The sequence below is a fragment of the Panthera leo genome, chromosome B4, assembly GCF_018350215.1.
Source record: "Panthera leo isolate Ple1 chromosome B4, P.leo_Ple1_pat1.1, whole genome shotgun sequence".
Classification (NCBI taxonomy): Eukaryota; Metazoa; Chordata; class Mammalia; order Carnivora; family Felidae; genus Panthera; species Panthera leo.
In genome coordinates, this window is record NC_056685.1 from 48,281,490 (window position 1) to 48,293,910 (window position 12,421).

The 12,421-nt window shown below is 37.4% G+C and overlaps 1 protein-coding gene across 1 annotated transcript in view; it reads right to left on the reverse strand.

The window, feature by feature from the left end:
* Window positions 1-5,214: 5,214 nt before the first annotated feature.
* The window catches only part of RERG (RAS like estrogen regulated growth inhibitor), a 116,848-nt gene continuing 109,641 nt past the window's right edge, over window positions 5,215-12,421 (reverse strand). The window contains exons 4-5 of the mRNA XM_042945898.1: window positions 8,521-8,594; window positions 5,215-6,950 (exon numbers count right to left, since the gene is read on the reverse strand). Of these exons, the coding sequence (XP_042801832.1) occupies window positions 6,543-6,950; window positions 8,521-8,594 (482 nt within the window). The 3' untranslated portion in view covers window positions 5,215-6,542. The remainder of the gene's footprint in view (window positions 6,951-8,520; window positions 8,595-12,421) is intronic.

The following is a 12,421-nucleotide window of genomic DNA, read 5'->3' on the forward strand; positions in this document are numbered from 1 at the left end:
CTGTCATTTCTTGTTCTGTTCCTATTTATGGGTCATATTTTCCTGTTTCTTAGCATTCTTGGTACTTTTCAACAGGGTGCCAACATTGTAACTTTTGTCAGTTGGGTGCAGGACTTTATTTTAACATATCTTTTTATAGTGTATTGGGTATTTTTCTATCACAAAATCAAGTTACTTTGACTCAGTTTGAAAATTTTCAGACTTGCTTTTGAGCTTTGTTGGGCAAATACTTAGCAGCCTGGTCTAGGACTAGTTTAGATTCATAACTAATGTGGTATCTTTTTAAGGTCTTGTGTATTATCTGATGCCCTAAGTATTACAAGGTCTTTCCACTCTGGTCAGTGGAAATACAAACTATTCTCAACTTTATGTATGCCCCCCAAGATTTGACCTATTGCTTTTTGGTATTTTTTTCCCTCCACCCTTGAATAAGTTTTTCTCACCATACAAAGATCTATACTCAGCTAAAGACTAAAGAGAACCCTGCTAAAGATCTCTAGAGGTTTTGCTCTATAGCTCCTTTCCTTCCAAAAATTCTATCCTGCAGATCCTTATCAGCTTGGCCTCCTCAAACTGATTTTTGTCTCCTCAATTCAGTAAGACTGCCAAGGTGTGTTTGGGTACGTGCTACTTCCTGCAACCTGCCGTTTGGCAGTAAGCTGGCACGATTGTAGTTACCTCATGTTTTCCCCTTCTGTCAGGGATCACTGTAATGCTTTTTCAAATCTGAAAGCCATTGCTTCATATATTTCGTCTGATCGTTTCTAGTTGTTAATACTTAAGGGTAAATCTGGTAGCTGTTACTCCATCATGGCCAGATGAATTGTATACTTTTAACACTGAAAATAAAAATCCAGCCCTACTGAAGCTAAGTAAATCTTTCTTCATTCACATTCATGAACACGAAGCTCGGCTTCCAAGTAACTAGTAGTCTCAACTTGTTTAGGATTGGCCAATCAAGATGGCTGCATAAGACCTCCCTCACACATATCCTCCCCTCAACAACAATCACTTGGCATTTATCCATGGACAAAAGTACTTGTGGGAAATTTGAGACCTAGGTAGGAGATTCTGAAACCATAGGCAATCCAAGGCTGAGAAGAGCCATTTTGAGAAGGCAGCCTCACAACCAGGTGGCTAAATTGCCAACTGTGGTCCCAACTACAGATAAAGCAACAGGCTTCATACCTGTGAGAACTCAGCTACAGCCCCATTTGCGTTTGGGTTTTTCACCAGCACCATGCACTAAGGGACCCAGGAGGAGTCCCACTAACTCATGTTTTGGGTATGTCTATACAGACCTCAGTTTTAGCTGTGGACACTGACAAGCCTGTGAACTAGCTCTAGCCCCTGGCAGCTGTGGTCCAGGAGTCCCTGGAGGTAAAGCCCACCACATCTGGTTAGACTAGATTCTGAAAAGGCCCTGTAACTGGTCTCCAGCCCATCCAGTTTTGCTGCTACGGGGACCCTGCAAGAGACACTCCCATCTGTACTCCTGGAGTCCTGAAAGGGCCCTATACTAGGCATCAACTCCCTCCTACTTGTATCACAAGGAGCTGTGAACAAGGCAGGATGAATTCTAATCTGGGCCCCCGGAGATCCTAAAAGGGCCCTAAATGCAGTAGTCTTTTTAATAAATAGTGTTGAAAAAAGCAGATATTCACAGGTAAAAGAATGAAATTGGGGGGTGCCTGGATGGCACAGTTGGTTAAGCATCTGACTCTTGATTTCAGCTCAGGTCATGATCTTGCGGTTTGTGATACAGACCTGCATTGGGCTCTAGGCCAGATGCAGTGGACAGTGCAGAGCCTGGTTGGAATTCTCTCTCTCCTTCCCTCTCATACCCTCCCATTCTCTCTCTCTCTCTCTCTCTCTCTCTCTCTCTCAAAATAAATAAAGTTAAAAAAAAAGAATGAAATTGGACCCCTGTTTTACACCACTTATAAAAATAGCTTCACATGGATTAAAAACTTAAGGGCAAGACATGAAACCATTCAAGTCCTAGATGAAAACACAGAGAAAACTCCTTGACATTGATCTTGGCAATGAAATTTTGGATATGACACAAAAAGCACAAGCAACAAAAGCAAAAATAAAGTGGGTGTACATGAAACTAAAGTCTCTATACAGCAAAAGAAATAATCAACAAAAAGAAGAAGCAACCTATGGAATGGGAAAAATATTTGCAAACCATATATCAGATAAAGGGTTAACATCCAACATATATAAGAAACTCATACAGCTCAATAGCAAAAATAATTCAAATCAAAAATGGGTAAAGGGCCTGAATAGACATTTTTCCAAAAAACCTGCAGATGGCCAACAGGCATATGAAAAGATGCTCATCATCACTCATCATCAGGGAAATGGAAATGAAAGCCACAATGAGGTATCACTTCACACTTGTTAGAATGGTATTATCCAAAAGACAAGAGACAACAAGTATTGATGAAGATGTGGAGAAGAATCCCCTAGTACACTGTTGGTGAGAATGCAAATTTGTACAATCCATATGGAAAACAGTATGGAATTTCCTTAGTAAATTTCAAATAGGTCTATCATATGATCCAGTAATCCCACTTCTGGGTATATATCAAAAGGCAATGAAATCACCATCTCAAGAAGATAGCTACACCCCCATGTTCATTGCAGCATTATTTACAATAACCAAGATGTGGCAACAACTTAAGTGTTCATCAGTGGATAAATAGATTTTTAACAAAGTGAGATAGATACATACACACACACACACTTGAATACTATTCAGTCAGGAAAAAAAAAAGAAATCCAGTCCTTTCTGACAACATGGGAAGACTTTGAGAGCATCAGGGTAAATGAAATAAATCAGTTAGAGAAAGGCATATTCCATATGATCTCACTTGTCTTTAGAAACTAAAAGAAAGTCATAGAAACAGATTATAGAATGATGGTTCCCAGGTATGGGGTTGGGGAAATGGGGAGATGTTGGTCAAAGTCTCCAACTTCCAGTTATAAGATGAGTAAGATCTGATATTCAGCATGGTGACTATAGTTAACAATACTGTATTATATACTTGAAAGTTGTTAAGAGTAAATCTTGAATACTCTCACAATGGAAAAAAAAAGCAATTTTGTGAGGTGATCAATATGTTAATGAACCTTATTGTGGTAATCGTTTCACAACATGCACATGTATCAAATCGCCGTGTTGTATACCTTAAACTTACACAATGTTATATGTCATTTATATCTCAATAAAGCTGAAAAAAATGGGCATTGGGTTCCAAGCTTAAACAGCAAAATTTCCTTCAAATTCCATTTTAGAACAAACAGTTGTATAGTAATATCCAAACCAAAAAAATCATTCTTAATTTTGATCACCCAATCAGAGCTACTTTAACATATTATCAGGCTCAATTTTAAAATATCATGGCTCTAGAGCATGAATAGATAGACCAATGAAACAGAATGGACAGTCCAAAAATAGACAGGTATGTATGCTAAACATAGCATTTCAAATCTATGGGTAAAATTAATTTATGACATTTTTTTTTTTTTTTTTTTTTTTTTTTTGCCCTCAGAATCTCCCAATAAGTTGTTAGCTCAGGACAACTTTACTCTGATTAAATTTGGCCCAATGAACTGACCGCTTTCTTACCATCTTCAAGGTGGGCACAGGCTGGCTTTAATAAGAATTCTTGGTTGGTACTATATTTGGAACCCAAAATGTTGTGTTTGTCTATGTATGTGTAAGTATTACACATGTTATTTAAAAGGAAGATCCTGAATTATTGGTTCCTTCCCTTAGTGCTGTGAGGCATGTGAACACAAACACAGTATTTAGAAATAAAGTTTTTTGAATTTTGAAAGAAAAGAAAAACAACTACAAACAGCAAATGTTGGTAGTGGTAGCGTGGTGGTAACAACCCATTATTATTCAAGAACACACAGGTTTCCATCATTAAAATATCCTGTTAAAAAACCCAACTTATTTATAACCTTCATTTGTGAAGAAGCCTGAGGCAGGAAAGGAATAACTAATTTATATTTGTGCAATCTCATGTTCTTCTATAATTACCAGTTGGGATGTATGCCAGTGGTTCTTTGAATTTTCAACAGGTCTGGATTTGTATGTGTATGTCTAGGGAAGTTGCTGGTGTTGTTGACTATGAATTTCACTTCCTCAGCGTCTGACCCAAAATGGCACCCAGGTATTTCACTACATCTCCTTAGGAGCTTGCTCCTTATAAGAACCGACTGAGGTCCATCTGCAAGCATAGGTATGAGAGAGTGAAAGAGTTGTGATCCTAGAAGATGACAACATTTAGAAAATAATTTTACTCTCCTTTCCTTTTCCATATCCTGTCTAGATGGACATTACCACAAACGAATCACAGCTAGTCTACCTACTTGGTCCTTTCACGTGTAGTTACCTAATCTTGCAGTTTTATGAATTTTTGACATTTTTTCTTACTTCCAAATGCCTATTTTTTTTCTTTCTTTTAATTCCTTCCCTCTGCTCTCCCTTCCCTTTTGTTCCTGAAGAATGATATATGTGGATCTCTCAACTGTTTTTAATGACTACACTCACTATCACCTTTCATGTCTTCGTATTTTTGGTTCCATTCTATTCCTTCTGGCTAGAATATTTTCACCATCTCTTTCCTGGGTTGCTTGTACGTATTCTTCAGTGTTCAGCTAAGACACTAGCAAATGGACTAAATTGTGTCAAGTTATATGCCCAGCTTCTATATAAATATTTCCTAATGAATGAACGAAATCATAAATGAAGCAAGTCTTCCCTACATTTTCTCCTTCCTGTGTCTTAATTCCCACAGCTCCAGAATAAGAGCTATATGTCATTTTACTAATATTCCATAGTGGATAATAGTATGGGCTCTACAGTGTCACTGCCTCTCTGGGTTCAAATCCTGACTCTACCCACTAAATAGCTGTGCCGTCATTTTTTCTCAGGGCTCAATATCTTCATCCCTGCAATTGTGATCATTGTAATATCTCTTGCATAAGGTATTTGAGGATTTGATAATACATAAAGTGTGTAAAATAACACCTAAGCATTCTAAAACAATAGCTACTATTATGAACAGGAGCTTGTTTTGTATATCACATTCACTGCTGCATCGACCCTGCAATTCGATTGTCTTTTCAAGCCTTTCCTAAAATTACAAACTTTTCATGTTATCACAACAAAGACTGCTTGGATGTGACAGAATGTGAAAATTATGCTTTTTATTATATCACATAAAATAGTTACACCAAATTGTCCAAATGCATTGGTGAATTAAAGCCTTCAACTCTTACAAATTTTTATACATATACTTATGCATTTATAAATACACACATATGTAAAAGATATATATTTTCTTCTAAAATAAAGTGCCCAAATTTTGATATATGGGGGCATAATAGGGAAAAAAGATTCATAAAGTTTTATCAGTTATAGACCTTACCTTCACAATATAAGAATCTTGTTTTATACACATTTATTCAGATATAGTGAATTTCAATCACTCATTCTTTTCTGAATTCTAAGTGAATCAACTTATCCTAAAAATTAGAAGAAGTCATGTAGCCAATTTAATGAATCAGAGGCTAATTTTTCTTACTGGCATTAGAGCGTTGGCTCCCCCAATGAAGGTTGGTTCAGCTTCATTCTTACTTTTCCTGTTTTTTGCACTGTTGTCTTTCTGCTAAGATGACAAGCAGAGAGACAAATGAATGGGATATCTCTAATCTAAATCCTTTAGTAGCATTCAAGAAAGTCAGGGTTTGGTGAAAAGCCTCCTAAAGTCTTCACATTGCCCTGGGCTTTGTGAGAAATGGCCCAGCAGGCTCTGAAGATCAATTCTGCCTCTCTTATGCTGAAATCTTACTGAAGCCACACAAGAAGAATCAGAGTACGATGATCAATGGCCCATTGAGAGAGCCCGCTCAAACTGAAATGGAACTCTACTACGGTGGAAAACTGTGAGAACACGTTTGGGTTTAAGGACAAAATAAGGGTTAAAGAAAAACTAGACAATTGGAGATCATTCAGAAAATCCTCTTTTCAAAAAGGAACCAGGGCTCTATTCCCTGCTCCACTACTCAGCTACTCTTCCTGGGTTTTTACGGGATCTTCCATTACTTTAGACGTTTAAGATGATCATTTGCAGTCTTTGACAAAGAATGGAATTTAAAAATGCCTTTGAAAGCTTCCAACCTATTGAAGCAAGGTGAAGATGCCTAAAAATAGTGTAATATGAGCCCAGCCATTTCAGAATCTCTGGTGATTACAGGTTCAAACTGCAATAGAGTGTATCTTATTCAAGCAGGAAAGGGAGACATTGTCAGCACTAAAATTGCATAAAACACCCTATGACTTCTCAACATCCAGGAAGCCCGGGAACAATGGGAAGCCCAGGCATTTCCCAGAGTCAGCACAAGGAATGGAGTATTTTCTTTTATTTTTTGGGAAAAGGGGTGGGGGGGGGAAGAGGGCAAGAAAGTGTTTCCAATAACCTGACTCACCTCCGTAGGGGCTTTGCAAGAACAGTGCTGCCTTAACTACTGATTTTGGTGAGCATCTTGTTAATGGCTTGCTTGACATGCGTGGTGGAGCTGCGTCGCCTCGTCTTGCCCTGGACCATCCTCCTGCGACGCACCTCTCGACACAGCTCATAGAATATCTCGGTGATGTTCCCTTCTCCAGTGCAGGCAGAACACTCATAAAAAGCACATGCCAGTTCGGTGGCCAGCTTCTCCCCTTCTTCTGTACTAACCTGTCTGGAGTGGTCCAAGTCAGCTTTGTTTCCAACCAAGATGAGAGTCACATTCTTGGGCTTCTTGACCTCATCCAGGATGTTCTTAAGTGGCAGCACTTCCTCAAAACTTCCTCGGTCAGTAATGTCATAAACCAGCACAAAGCCTTCTCCCCAACGCATGTGTCCTTCCCTCTGAATGGTGTCTTCCTGTTGACAAGAAAACAATGGCAGTTGGGAGAATTAGAAGTAATCACCATGTATAGATGCGGCTAATGCCAATGGTGATTCCTTAATTACTACTCCATGTAATTAAAATTTCTTGATAGTCTGCCTGTACAAGCTTACCTTCTACTCCAATCACTTTGGAATAGAAGCATTACTTACTCATAGCAAGATATGTTGGGGAACTAAAAACGTTCTTAACTGCATAGACCTTTAACTTTCTGCTTCTAATTTTCTTCTTGCCATATCATTAAATCCATAATTACAAGAACTATAAAGAAATTATCTTAGTTGAACACACTGCCTCTAAGGCTTTTCATCACAAAGACTTGGCAAATAGGTAACAGACAAGCAGACATTACCCCACCCTATAGAGATCAGATTTAGAGGCACAGCTTAGTGAATGGTTTTGATTTTGTTTTTTGCTTTAATCTCTTTGTCTTCGGCTTATAGACAATTAGGCACCGGGGACAGAAAAACAGTGAACAAATGGATAGAAAGTCAAACTCAAAGCTAGGGGCTTTGGGCTTTTTTTTTTCTTTCTATCTTAACACCACAGAAATATTATAAAGTCCCAATAATGATAGAAATTCATTTCAAGTCGTTTTCTAAGGGGATGATCACCCCTTCTTAGGAAAGTAGCACGTATGATTTGAAAATGCATTGCCCTCATGGGCTCAAATAACCTTTGCAGGCATGTAATTCCCTGTCGCCTCTTTCTAGAATCAGGGCTGGGTGGAAGGGAAAACATAAAAAGGAGGTGATGGTGAGAAAGAAATGTGTATAGCTAGTTACAAGAACATTTCTTGGATTAAACAGTTTAATTCAAGTCTTCTTTGGGTCATAGGTCATTGATGAAGCACCATGGAATACGTCAGCTTCCTAATTTTCATTCTTAGTGGTCATTCTTATTCTTGGGAACAATACTTATCCTATGAACCCATTTGTAATCTCAGAACATACGGACATCAGAGAAAATTTATATTAGCTTCCTTTTTAATGGATTATTATTATTCAGTTATGTGGCTCAAATTTTCAATAGGATATGGTGAGGTCTGGAAAGAATATTACAGGAGAGATTCCCAAAATAAAGTATTCTGAAAAAATATTCGGAGGTTATATAAGTTTGGAACAGAATAGCTACCGAAACTCTTAAGGATTCATCATACGCTAAGGCATACTAAAGGCTCTGAGAACTACTCCAGTAAAAATATCTGCTTCACTCTATCAGAGCATTTCAAACACTGAACCATGAATCTATTAATATCTTGCCATCCCCCGAAAATATATGTTGGTAATTCTATTCTGGATGACGTCATGTGAATGTTATTTTCAACCTCCCCCAACCCCTGAAGTACTGGGCAATTTATATAAGGATGCATACACAAGCTGTTGCAAATACGTTAATATACAAATAACTAGATAATTAAAGAAAAAAGTCTTTAGGCATCATTAGTTAATTGTAGGAAAATATCTTAATTTTGTTTATAGAATGCACATACATGTATCATTTTTATTTAATACAGAAAACATTTTAGCTGAACCCTTTATTCACCTGACCAGCAGTATCTAGTATCTCCATGGTGACAACTTCATCATCAATGTTTGCTTGGTGTCGGTAGGTTGATTCTGAGGGAATGAGCAGAAAAAAAAAAGAAGAAGATAAAAAAGTAAATAAGTGCATGATTTAATTCGACCTTTAGTCACAGAAGTATGTCTATTTGGCATAAGGAAATGTGCATCCTGGAAGGAGAGGATGGATGTCTAAGAATGTGCCACTTCTGCACTCTTTAAGATCCTGGAAGTATAGAGTCTCATCAGGGAGCCACAGACTTTCAGGGTATAGCATGGGAGAATCTCTTTGTCTCTTCACTCACTCTATTCTCTTATCAGCTCAGCTTTCTGATGATCTCTTCCTCCTAAAATAAGGCTTCCACATCCTAGACTGAGAAGGTGATTCCCACAAAACACATTCTGTCTTGATACTCCTAAAATCCAGTTTCTGGAAATCACTTTTAATTACTGTTCCTGACAAGATGACATAAAAGCAGGAGCTGTTCATTTCTTTCAAGACCTCAACCCTGACAATGCGATAGACATTAGAGGATGTGGATAGCCATCCATGTAAAAAATTACTATTTAAAGCTATGAAAAACCCTTGTGGCAGTAGAAGGAGATTGGACCCCACATTTGGGGGTTGTGAGGAGAGCAGAGGAAGGCTGGGCCACAGGGATGGAGACACAAGAAAGCAGAGTTCTCTTGTTCTTATTACCTCTTCAAGGTAGAAAAATAACAGCTCAGTACCAGCTGAAGGCTGGTAGGTTAATATCAGAATGGTTGGTCCCCAAGCTCTACTGGGATGAGGAGAAGTTAGGAGAAGTGAGAACTTTGGGTGGTCTGAGTGTGCCTTTCACCACATGAAATTTACACCAGAGATTAAAATAAATACCACCTGGTGCTGCTCTGTATGAAAACTAGAACAGTTGAAATAATGAAGTCAACAAATGTTTGACCGAGCCGAAGGCCAGGTTGGGGAACTCTTCCAGAAGATATCAGTAAATGATAAGAAGAAGAAAAATGTAAAGTTAAAATATAAGAGTGATGGATAATAGATCTAGACATGTTATTACCTCTTATAAAATGAGCCTCAAAGAGAATAAAACATATGGGGGGTGGGGGATGGGGGTAAACATATATGAGGCTGTAATATCTGAGAATTTCTAAGATAAAAGACATTGAACAATTCAGTTCAAAAGGACAAAAAGGGCACACAAGAGGAAAAGCCCCATATATAAAACAATTATAGAAAAATTTAGGGATATCAATGATACAGAAAAATTTTAAAGGATCTAGAGAAAAAAGGCACATCATTTACAAAAGGACTTGACTCAGATTGATATTAGACTTCTCACCAGTAAAACTGAATTCAAGGTCCCAATGGAGTAAAACAAAGGAATAAAACCACATTGAAAGTAATTGAGAACTACTATTCTAGATGATACCAATATATCAGGGTGTGAGGGCTGGAGAGAGACAAGAGGCATATTTGTTTTTTTTTTTTTTTTTTTTTTTTTTTTTTTTTTTTACAAGAGGCATATTTGAATGAGCTAATGTAGTTGTCTTACTCCCGAAGATGACATCAATAAATAAGAATAGGAAAAAAGTGAGTTAAGTAGTCAACTCAACATATCAGAAGAGGAATATAGAATAAATCCAAGAAAATATGAGGAAAGAAATAAAAGAGAAAAAAGTGCAGAAGAAAAAATTACACAAGGTTAACAAACCAAAGCATGAGGCTTGAAAGGATTAAAAAAAGAGGGGGGGAGTAGAGATAAAAAAATGTGGCAATACTGACTAGTAAATTGAAAGAGAAGGAGTAATCAAACAAAATTTGGCATAAAGGAAGAAATAACTACATATTCTGATGAAATGAAAATACAATAATATTATGAACTGTATACCAACACATTTCAAACCCTGATAAATTCTTGGATTAAAAGATGCACTGGTGGGTGCACTGAGAACTACAGCACTTAAGTTGATCAATAACCAGTAAACAATTTAGACGTTAATTGTAGATCTCTTCTAATCATGAAAAGCAACTGCATCCAATTGGTTTTAAAGGAGATTTCTAGAAACATTAAACAAGTTGTTCTAGAAAATAGAAAAGGATATCTATCCAATTCCTTTTATGGGACATATGCTGGCTCTAACAAGTATTACAAGAGTAATAAGAGAAAAAATAAAATAAAATCATAGGTTCACTTCATTCTTGAACGTTGATTCATAAATTTTTTTAAGTTTTTTTTTTTTTTAAGTTTATTTTTTGAGAGAAAGACAGAGACAGAGATAAAGACAGAGAGCAAGAGCAGGGTAGGGGCACAGAGAGAGAGAGAGAGAGAGAGAGAGAGAGAGAATCCCAAGCAGGGTCCATGCTGTCAGTGCAGAGCCTGATGCAGGGCTCAATCCCACAAACCATGAGGTCATGACCCAAGCCGGGATCAAGAGTTTGATGAGCCACCCAGACACCCTAGAGTCATGAATTCTAAATAAAATATTATCCAATGGAATCTAACAGGGTAATAAGAAAAGTATATCACTGATCAGTTAATTTCAAAAATGCAGGGTGTTGAAAATCTATCAGTGCAATTTTTTTCAGTTTTTATTTAACCAGTTAGTTATACACCTGGTGCTCATCATAAGTGGACTCCTCAATCCCCGTCACCTATTTCACCCATCCCACCACCCACCGCCCTCCCCCCCCCCCCCCCGCTAACCATCAGTTTGTTCTCTATAGTTAAGAGTCTATTTCTTGGTTTGCCTCTCTACCCCTTCCGCCCCCATCATCATTTGTTTTGTTGCTAAAATTCCACATATGAGTGAGATCATATAGTATCTGTCTTTCCCTGATTGACTTTTTTCGCTTAGCATGATACTCTAGCTCCATCCACGTTCTGGCAAATGGTAAGATTCCATTCTTTTTTATGTCTGAGTAATATTTCATTGTATATACATACAACCTCTTCTTTATCCATTCATCAGTTGATGGAAATTTGGGCTCTTTCCATAATTTGGAGAGGTTTTTTTAAAATTTTTTTAATGTTTATTTTTGAGAGAGAGAAAGAGAGCGTGAGCAGAGGAGGGGCAGAGAGAGAGGGAGACACAGAATCTGAAGTAGGATCCAGGTTCTGAGATGTCAGCACAGAGCCTGATGCGGGGCTCGAACTCACAGACTGTGAGATCATGACCTGAGCCAAAGTCGGATGCTTAACCGACTGAGCCACCCAGGCGCCCCAAAATTTGGGTATTGTTTCTATCCATGCAATGTAATACATTGAAGCACTAAAGGGGAAAAAAAAAAGCACTAGAAGAAAGAATCACATGATTACCATTATAGGAAGATCTATATAGCACAATGAAATTTATATAAATTCAAAGTATATGGATACACACAAAAAATACCTTTTTCAAAAAATATGTAATACTTAGTACATACTGCTTGCCATTTGAACATGAATTGTTCTAATGTTTTACTCATATTAATTCATTTAATCTTCACAAATATCTCTGTGGTAGGTATTACTGTTACCTCCATTTTACACAAGGATACTGAGGCACAACAACATTTAATAACTTGTCAAAGGTCACACAGGGATAAGTGGTAAGTAAGTGGTAGCATTGGCCTTGAAACTCAGGAAGACTGCCTTTGGAATTCGGCCTCTACCACTATGTAAAGTGTCAAACATATTAGATTATATACCTATGGGAAAGAGGAGGGCAATGGTGTCAAATGGGAATGCCAGAAAAAGAAAGTGAAATAATATAAATAATAAAGATAATAATAGAAATATAATAATATCTAATATATACGATATAATTATGTAAACATAATATAAATAATATAAAGGCTTCACAAGCACATGGATAGAGCAGTATGATTAATTTAATTCTTTACA